The sequence below is a fragment of the Octopus sinensis genome, unplaced genomic scaffold (assembly GCF_006345805.1).
Source record: "Octopus sinensis unplaced genomic scaffold, ASM634580v1 Contig17467, whole genome shotgun sequence".
NCBI lineage: Eukaryota > Metazoa > Mollusca > Cephalopoda > Octopoda > Octopodidae > Octopus > Octopus sinensis.
In genome coordinates this window covers 20,026-30,182 of record NW_021835086.1, presented here as the reverse complement: position 1 = coordinate 30,182, position 10,157 = coordinate 20,026, and the positions used below count along the sequence as shown (strand labels likewise).

The window sequence follows — 10,157 nt, the reverse complement described above, 5'->3', positions numbered from 1 at the left end:
CAAGTTAATCAACTTGACCAGCTTGTAATCAACATTTTATTAATACCAGTTACTGTGAGGGAAACTCGATACAAAGAATACGAAACAACTTATTTGTTGGGTTGAATCATTTATACCAGGGGTGTCAAACATGCGGCCCTTAGCGTATTTTGCCAAACATAAGTGCGGTCTGATTTAATGGCTATAAAATGCACAAAATTATTTTTTACATTTAATTAAAAATTTTAATTGTATTTTTAAAGAATACAACCTAAAGACCCATTATCAATCTAATGATCTATCATACAATTATTTCGAAGGTATTAAGTTGCTTATTAACCAAGAAGGTCCAATGCGTGTTTCAAAGCTAAATGAATTGCGAAAAAAATTATCTGCGTTAAAAACTCATTTCACACAAAATCATAATCGAAGTACTGCATTAGTCAGTAACCTATATCAGAAATCATCCACTCAACCACCGGCAGTTTAGTAAACTGCTGACAGATATTAATAATCAGTTCAGCGACATTCCTTTTTATACTCCATAAATTTTATACAGAATGTACATTCAAATATTTTGAATAATTAGAGATATGGAATTATGTAAAAACATGATTTTCGTGGATATAGACGCGTTTGCACGTCTGAGCAGTTTAAAATATCTGTAAAAATCTTATTCTAATATAAAAATAAAATGTCATCAAATAAGATTGTTCAGTCTCCTAGAATTAGTCATGAAATAAACCTTTAGTAGCTTTCAGAGCGCAGAATTGCGGAAATTTTCAAAGTTAGCAGGACTAAAATTTCACGTATAAAAAAATTTTAAGAAATAAAAACATTTCTTTTAAAAAAATTTCCCTTTTCTTGATAATGGAACTATTTATTCTGATTTATCCGAGCAAACTAGTGATTCTGAAAAGCTTAAAAATCTTGATCTTAAAGTTTTCGAAATTTTTTCACAAATTGCGACTTGAAAAAGTTCTCTTATCTGGACCGACCACTAAGAAAATTGGGTCGATGGTCGCTTCAAAATTATCACTGAATAATTTCAAATCGTCTAATGGTTGGCTTTAAAAATTCAAGAAACGAGATAATTTACAATAGAAAACATTGTGTGGTGAAAAGGGTTCCGCAGATACATCCATATCAATTCGAAGATTCATACGGACTTGACAGAAATGGTGAACGAAGTCTTTGTCGAAGAATTGCTATGTGTTTTTTATTAGTCTATCTCATTTTTTTACAAAAAGGATTATGACTAGGGCAACCAATTGCAATTTTTTGCAATTAAATATAATTTAATTAAAATTCGATAAATAATAAAGTAATGAATAGACATTAATTTTAATTATATTTTTATTCGATTTAAATTTGCAATTTTTTGCAATTTTTTGTAGTCATTTTACAATTTTTTGCAATTTTTTTAAATTAAAAAAAAATTTTTTTATTAAAAAATAAGATAATTATAAGTAAAAGATTATTAAAACGTGTTTTAGTTGTTTGTTGTAATGGGTAAAAGGACAGTGTCACAGAAAATTTCATTTTATGCAAAGAAATTCCCCGAGTTTGTTATTGACAGTGAAGGGAATTTATTTTGCTCCAATTGCTCAACTGTTGTACGGTGTGACACAAATTTTTGTTGATGCGCACCGTTCTTCAAAAAAACATTTAAAAGCACACAGTATTTCTTTGAATTTAAATTTATAGAATGGACAAATTCATCTCAGAGTTCACAAACATTTCTTTCGGCGATAACGGATACTCGAAAGGATTGGGGGATCAAAGTAACACAAGCGTTTTTGGAGGCAAACATACCATTTATAAAATCAGACATCCTTCCCTCATACGGCTTTTTGAGCAGGAAACATATCCTTTGCCATCTGAATCATCTTGCAGGTTAAATGTTAAAGAAATATCAAAATAAAAATATAACCATTCAGACTCATTTACTGTTGTTTTTTTAAGTTATTCAATAGTGGGGAATGTGTTTTTTTTCAATAGTGGGCAATAGTGGAAAATAATTTCGTTAATTTTTTTGCATAATGTAATGTTTACAATTAAAAAAAATTATTTTTGCAATTTTTTACAATTTTTAAAATTCATTTTTGCAATTTTTTTTATTAAAAAGTGCAATTTTTTGGTTGCCCTAATTATGACAGGTGTAACCAATGTGAAAAAAAAAATTGACAGAAACATCAAATTACACAATAAGAGTATTTATAGTTGTCAGATAATCGCAAACAGTGTTTGGAGACGGTTTTGCGGTAATTGACGGAGAGATTGAGAGTGGGAAAAATTACTGATTGACAACTTTTATGTAGATAAAAAGATTTAAAAGGAAAAATTAAAGTTTAAAAAAAGCTTAAAAGATTTAAAAGAAAAATAATTCAATCTCTCCGTCATAAATAAAAGTGTGTCATAAAGAATAAAAATTTTCATTAAAAATAGGATGAAATTCAATTTTCAAAATTTCAAAATAAGTAGAATATACAGATTGAAGGAATAAACTTACAAATACAACAATGATGAAATTTCAAATAATTTAACCATTAAAAGAACTACATCGCGAAATATCCCTTCTGAATGCAATTAAATAAAAAAATTATGATCTACCAAATAATGTAACAAAACAACAAGGTATGCCAACCGCGTGTTTACACGCGGCATAATTTATTAGGTTTTTTATTAATAATTGGATAACCAAAAATTAGGATAATTTATTAATAAAAACAAACATTATTTTAATTAAAACACAATTCTACCTAGTAGCTTATAAAGAGTGTAAATATTAGAGCGCATATCTCAGTGATGCTCCAGATAGCTGAAATAAGGATACAAAGAAGTGCGATCAAGATTGTTGAGGTGTAAAAAATCGTGTTTAGTTATCTACAAATTCTCATAAACCAACTGTACTCTCAAAAATGACAGTGAATGCATTTTAGAGTTCAAAATGGATTTTTAAAGTATTTTATTAAACGGAAACAGCAGTGTTGTCAAAATCCTTGCAAACATGGTTGATCCACAGCTAAGGTGAAAACTCCAATACGCCCCTCGACTTGCCTGCCTTAAACGGACACAAGGAAGTAGTAAAATTTCTCATTGAGAATAGCGCAGTCATCGAAGCCAGGTTGCTTATTTGCATAAACACAGAAACTAATTTTTATTGACACCTCTCGACTGTGCGGCAACAAATGGCAATGTATGTCGAATATTGCTTAATGATGACACCCCAATCGATGCAAAGGATCGTGCAAATGTTAAATTTTTTATATTTGATGAGACAACTCCACTTCGTTTGACACCCGCTTCAATTCAATTGTATAATATTTATTTTCATTTATTGTGTTTATGATATTAACCTTATTCTTATATAAACGGATAATGGAGAATTAGACATAACAAAAACAAATGAGCATCAAAATTTTAGTCATTCTTATCTTTTATATTTTGATCATTTTCATCTTCAATGTTTTCGCAATTTTCCATTTCTTGTATCATTTTCAGCATATTTATATGCAAAAAATTCTTCAATATCCAACGGATTAAAAATACAGTGCTGGTGGAAAAATGGACTCTACCCTTATTCGGATTCTTTTACCATTGAAGGAGAGAATGAAAAATTTAAGGAAAAAATAATCTTATGAATACCAAAATGCACTAAAAATACCCTTTCTTGCTATAAAATATTTGTTACCACCAAAACATACATAACTTTTGACAAAACTAAGAGGCTAATATGAAAATAATGTCGTTTCTATGAAATCATTCGAAAATTTATATTGGAAACAGGCATTATCTAAACGTGTTTGTTCTGCTTACTTCTTGATTCTCTAATTTAGAAAGCTGTTTGATTTTATCACTATTTGTACTCAATGTATTGCCTTCAGAATTTAAAACGAGTCCTTAGTGTCTCCCACCTAATGAATTGCCTACAACTCCACAAATAAATCCCTTTCATTCTTCCCTCTACTTTTAGACAAAATAAATTAATCAGTGTGGAGTATTTAGTTCATTAACCAAGACACTCCGATAGGCGTCAAACCCCTCAGAAATAATACTGACTTGGCCTCCATGCACATGCCACAAATCAGTGCACACAGAATTAAGCAAATGTCCCTCGTGGGAGACGAGGACAATCCCCCCTTATAGGCCAATATTGCCTTTGCCAACGCGTCCACTGACTCCACGTCCAAATGGTTTGTCGGCTCGTCCAAAACAATAAAATTTGGACTACAAATTTTTATAAAACAAACTTCTTTAAACACAAAGCAGCAAAGGCCACTCTGTCCTCCACTCAACGTTTTAATCGACTTGACCCCCATCTTGCCAGATATCCCAAAACACCCAAACTTTGACCGATAAGTCTCCACAGATTGTCCTACAACGCCCAATCAGTCTCACCAGGACAACAGGAGTGCATCAATTCGATAGGAGTCAAAGAATAATCCAACTGATCCACGTGATGTTGACTAAAATACCCAATTCGGAGACCGTGATTCACCACCAGGGTCCCCGAACTGGGTTTGAGTTGTCCAATTATTAGTTTGAGGAAAGTGGACTTGCCCGATCCATTATCCCCCCCTACATCTCTCACTACTCTCCGTACTATGCAGATTCGACTAGTCATAAATATTGACACTGAAAGGTGCTCGAATATGGGTTTGTTGGGGTAGGAGAAACACACGTTTCATAATCCCCCTTGTAGTGAACCAGCTTCGAGTTCTTCATCAAATAAATGTCAGTGGCCACGTTGTTCAGGAACGTTCTGTCGTGGGAAATGACCAAAAGAGTGCAAGGCCATGTCCTCAAGTACTCCTCCAGCCAAACCACAGCCCTCAAGTCCAGCATATTCGTGGGCTCGTCCAGCAATAACAGTTCTGGCCTGAGAATATCCCACTAAGCATTTACTTGACAAACAGAGCTCTCGCCAAGGCAATTATCATCCTCCAACCACCAGAAAACTCCCTTGTAGGTCTTTTTGATCCACGTGACTGAAACCCAGGCAAGAGAGGATTGAGGCTGCCCGGGCTGGGCCTGTATGTGCTCCAATGGCCTCCAATTCTGCAGCCACTCTACTCATTTAGAGGTAGGAGGAGGTGTTTTCGAGTTTGACTTGCTGTTCTAACAGATTTGACCTCATCAGAGAGCACACAGTCGATCACTCTGCTGTTGTCCCCTGAGACTTCCTGCTCAACATGCAGCATTGACACATCACCAGAAAATTGTAAATCTCGTCTATAAATAAATTTAATTATTTATTAATTTAAATATAAATAAATTGTATTTAAAATATGTTCTTGTGTGACCACGTTTAATTAATACATTGCAATGGCCTTGATTAGAGTAGTCTTCCCCACACCATTCCTCCCAACCAGTCCATATCTCCTTCCCTGACAAAGAATAAGCGAACTGCCCAGCAAAAGTGTACTTAAACTAACATAAACATCACAAACTTGCTCCATAGTAGAGATCAAAGTTAGTAATCAATATATCTCTCCCGCCACTTTCCAAATGGTCTTGTTGGACCACCGTCGGTGTCTCTTCTGTAGTCCGATCTGCCCGAAGTTGTTTGGACAGTTCCTCAAAGTCTCTCTCGTTTACTTTTTTTTCGTTCTTTATTGATAGAATTCAACTTTTGGTTGTCGAATGCCTAGGGTGACAGGTTGCGTGTAAACGAGCATTCTGTCCTGGAATTTGGTTTCCCGCTCAATCCTATCCTCCTCCATGGCCTCCTTAATGCATTCTGGTGTGGCCAGTAGTTGTATTTCTGCCTCGTTTATTTGTCCAAAACTGGCGGGAATTAATGGCGGAAAAACTTTGATAGATATTGGAAGAGTATTTGTGATAGATTATTTATTGTTTTAAGTAATCTTGAATAAAAGGGAGAATTGTCTCGGATCGTGACTGAGAGTCAGTTATCTATTATGTCACATGCCCCACGCGTTACCATGCCCCACGCGTTACCATTGCTCTAAATTTCTAAAATTTCAATTAAAAATATTTAGACGATTGAAATATATTTACTTATTAATTTAAAAATTAATAATATTATGGATTTTTATTTTTTCAATGCTTAACCATTAAAATAAAAAAACAATAAATTAAGCATGCTGTTTATTGTCGGGGTTAGGGCTAAGGTAAAGATTAGGGTTAGGGTAAAGGTTAGGGTAAAGGTTGGGGTTAGGGTTAGGGTAAAGGTTAGGGTAAAGGTTGGGGTTAGGGTTAGGGTAAAGGTTAGGGCAAAGGTTGGGGTTAGGGTTTGAAAAAATTTGAAAGTGCTTGTTGTGATACTGTCACGATCAAATCAATCTTTCCTATAACCGCGTTAATGTAGAATTTTCGAATGGAGATACAAAGATAGTTTACATGAAAAGAATCAAATAAAGGACAAAATAATTTTTTTTTTTTTTTTTTTTTTTTTTGATGAAAACCAACCAATAACTACAAGTTAATTAATTAATTTTAAATTTTATAATTAATTTTAAATTTTATAAACTATCAAATTATGTTGCTTTAAGCTTTTCACACAATTCACATCATTTAAAATATGTTTTAATGTCCGTAGCAGTCATAATGTTTTGTTGTATTAAAAATATTATTTTAATTTATTTATTGCGTCGATACTTACTCAAGCACGAATCTCCTTAAATCGGTTCAGACACCTGGAGCAGCTGCCTCAATCGCGGAAAACCTTAAAACCAAAAAATATTCCTTCCTCGGGGACCGCTACAGATTCACCCCTGTTGCGGCTGAGTCATCAGGAGCTGTTGGCCCAGCGACTGCCGAGTTCTTGCGCGAACTCGGAAGAATGCTCGCCACAAAGAAAAATGATCCTCGTGAAGGAGTATGGCTAAAACAAAGGATCGGAATAGCCATACTCCGAGGGAACTCGCTTTCCATACAGGCAGCGGGCTTCCTCAATTGATTTCTCAAATCAATCTCTTCTCTGAATTTATTAACTGACATTATTAATATTGTCTAATAAATTAAATAAATTTATTTATTTTAAAGCATCTTTTAGTATATCATTAAATTGTACTCTAATTAACTTTATATATAATTTGAATTTTATTGCATTATGATTGATTTTTTAATTTTTCTTAAAAATTAAAAATCATATTTCTCAGAGGTAACGAGTGGGGCATAGTAATCGCTGAGGCATGTGACATATTATAATGATGTATGTCAGCATTATCCATTATAAATAATGAATTCGAAATATCATAATTTTTAGTCCAATTATCTTTGAATTTGATCAAATATTCTTTAAAAGTTTCCCCATTTAAAGAAAAATTGAAAATTTAATTAAAAATGATTTCATATATGTTTATCGCCGCAAACAGATAAGTTACGGATTTTTTACTTGGGGCACTTTCGATTATCTATTCTATATTGCCAATTGGAATCCGCAATTAATAAACTTCGTTTGAAATTTTAATTTGATCATTTTTTGTAAACAATATTTTTTCAAACTCTCTTCTTTTAAACTGTGTGAACAAAGAACGTCTACTACTTTTTTGAGTTCTTCATTTTTATAGGTAAACATAAAATATTTTGATGTTAACAGATTTTTTTAATTGTTATATTAACAGTTTTTTAACTTAGTAGAATATTTGAGAACAAATTTAAAAACTACTAAGTCAAGGAGAAAGTTGAAACAAAATTTCCCTGCGACATAGCAAAAGCAATTCTCTTTAATTTTGATCAAAAAAATTATTCGACTAAATGCTGTTTAAAGTTTTTTTTGAAGGTATAAAAATCATTCAATATTTCAAAACTTCCGCCACTACGCTTGCAGGAGAGTGGATGGAGAACGTATCAGTTGACGCTTCTGTTCAATTAACGCTTTATTAATCATTTTTTGTTTGCTTCCTTTCTTCAATTACTATTGATTTGTCAATATTAATTTCTATTGATCATTCTCCAAAGTTTGTACATAGTAAAAACAGGTAACTTTGTATTTATTTTATCTTTAATATTGAAAATTTCATTATTTCCCTAAAAAATAGAAGCAAATTTTCAATTCGAATCTCAATTTTTCATTCCAAATTTAGAATTAAAATAGCAGAGTATAAGTGACCAGGTCAAAGTCTTGACACAAAAGAGGAGAAAAACGGTCAAGACGGTTCAAAACAGCTTAAGAGACTTGGTATGTTATTTGTTTTTTGAAATTAAAAAGCTTTTTCATTTGAACAGAAAGTTGTATACCGCATGTTTGATGACTGGTTGTTGAGGAAAGTGAATTAATATCAACATGCCGTACTTGTACGGATAGAATTATATATTAATTTTATTTAATGAATTTAAAATTAAAAATCAACCTGCGAATATTATAAAAGTATAAAATGTATAAGTCATACGCCATTTGTAATGACGCAGGATAAATAATTATATAAATATATAATTAAAATAAAATTTAAATTGTAATAAATTGCCATATTATAAAGTCTTGTTGAGTATAATCTCCTTATCACCCACGCAGAATATAATAACCACAATATGAACAAAAAAGGTACCCCAGCCCCCTAACTCAAGACACTCCTGGCAGTCAATCCGTAAAGGAACGTAGTGCCATAATCGGGTTATACTACCAATCTTCCAAACCTGCCCAAACTCCTCACAAGTACATTGACTGCTACGGCTTCTTCCAGTACTCCCCACCCTCACATCCCAAGCAATAAATTAGAGGACGCACAAGAATCTAAAATCCTCTCCTGCAAGTCTCGTATAGCTGCCAACATTAATTTGCTGCTTACTTTAAACACTGACATGGAGAAGAGAAGGAAAACTCTCAAGCAACTCAAATCAGGCATCCCTCAAGGACTTCGACCCATTGCTTGGAAGGCCATTCTCAACGTAGAACATATAAAGAAGATCAAAAAAGGAATTTATAAAAAGATCCTCATCCAGGCATTCAGACTGTCCCCACACGTCAGACAAATACATTTGGACGTGCAGAGGACATTCAGGAATCATGTTTCGTTCTCGGAGGAGTATGGACACAAGTTTGACTGTCCTGGAAAACTGATTTAAAGGCAGATCCAGTTATTTAATGTGTTGTTGGCATATTCTGTCTATAATACTGAAGTTGGATACTGTCAGGGCATGAGCGAAGTGGCAGCACTTGTCCTTATGTACATGGGGGAAGAGGAGGCCTTCTGGGGCTTCGAAAGACTCTTCTCTGACCCTCTTTATAACCTCCATGGTTTATACCACATCATTAGTTGTGTACCACAATAAATAGTCATTAAAACCCACTTATATATTTTAAATTTATTTAATTACAAGACATTGTTAAAAATAATTAATTATTAGGTATTTTCACACGGAATTTTCCACGGCTATTTTCTCTACAGGAACATCACGATTACTTACTAAAGCATTATTCCAAACGTTTATACTTTCATTTGGTATGAAATTACTAATATATATTAAAGAGGAAGAACGAGATTACATCTCCTCTCTACACATTTCGTTGGTTTATGCAATGTTTTCTTGGGAGGGTTTATGATTGTAGTTAATGGATAGATTCCATTTTCTGCCACGTTGAGGGTTTATGACATGTTCCTGGTCGAGGGGGACTGCGTGCTGAGTGTCATGTCCTTTGTGTTGCTCAGATTGTTGAGAAGTCTGTCCGATTAGTATATTTGTAGAGGAAATTAAAAGTAATGCCTTTGAAGGAATTATGAAATTGCTAAATCGCTTTCCTCTGTTTCCAGAGTCACTTTCGGACAGGATTTTCAGGAAGTTCAAAGTTTTTTGAGGAGTTTGGTATATTTTAGAAATATCGGAAAATATTTGAGCGGGATGGCTGCTGTAGTGCACCAAAGGCGGAACAGACAACACCGACTGAGCCTTTAATACTGACAGATCCTGTTCTGTATGCTAAAGAGTGTGCCAGTCTGTTTCCAAGGGACGTAACGTATGAGGATATTATTGCTGATGGAGTTAAAAATATTAAAGCGAAGCGAATTGATGAAGATTTGGAGGAATGTGGCTCTTGTAGTAGCGACGTATCCCCCACAAGCTTTGAATCTTATTTTTCCACTGTAATGACTCGAAGAGTGACAAAGACTTTGAAAGATTCAAAGAATTTAAATCTTAAAAATCATTTGTCTGCGGAGTCTGAGGAATCCGAAAATTCTGAGAGGCCTACACCTAAGGAGACTTTTCTGTGA

At 33.5% G+C, this 10,157-nt stretch overlaps 1 protein-coding gene across 1 annotated transcript; it reads left to right on the top strand.

The window, feature by feature from the left end:
* Positions 1 to 8,660: 8,660 nt before the first annotated feature.
* LOC115231119 (USP6 N-terminal-like protein) lies at positions 8,661 to 10,157 on the top strand. Its single transcript, XM_029801204.1, has 4 exons — positions 8,661 to 8,984; positions 9,015 to 9,184; positions 9,295 to 9,389; positions 9,762 to 10,157. The coding sequence occupies exons 1-4, from the start codon at positions 8,749 to 8,751 to the stop codon at positions 10,155 to 10,157; spliced, it is 897 nt and encodes a 298-aa protein (XP_029657064.1). The 5' UTR covers positions 8,661 to 8,748.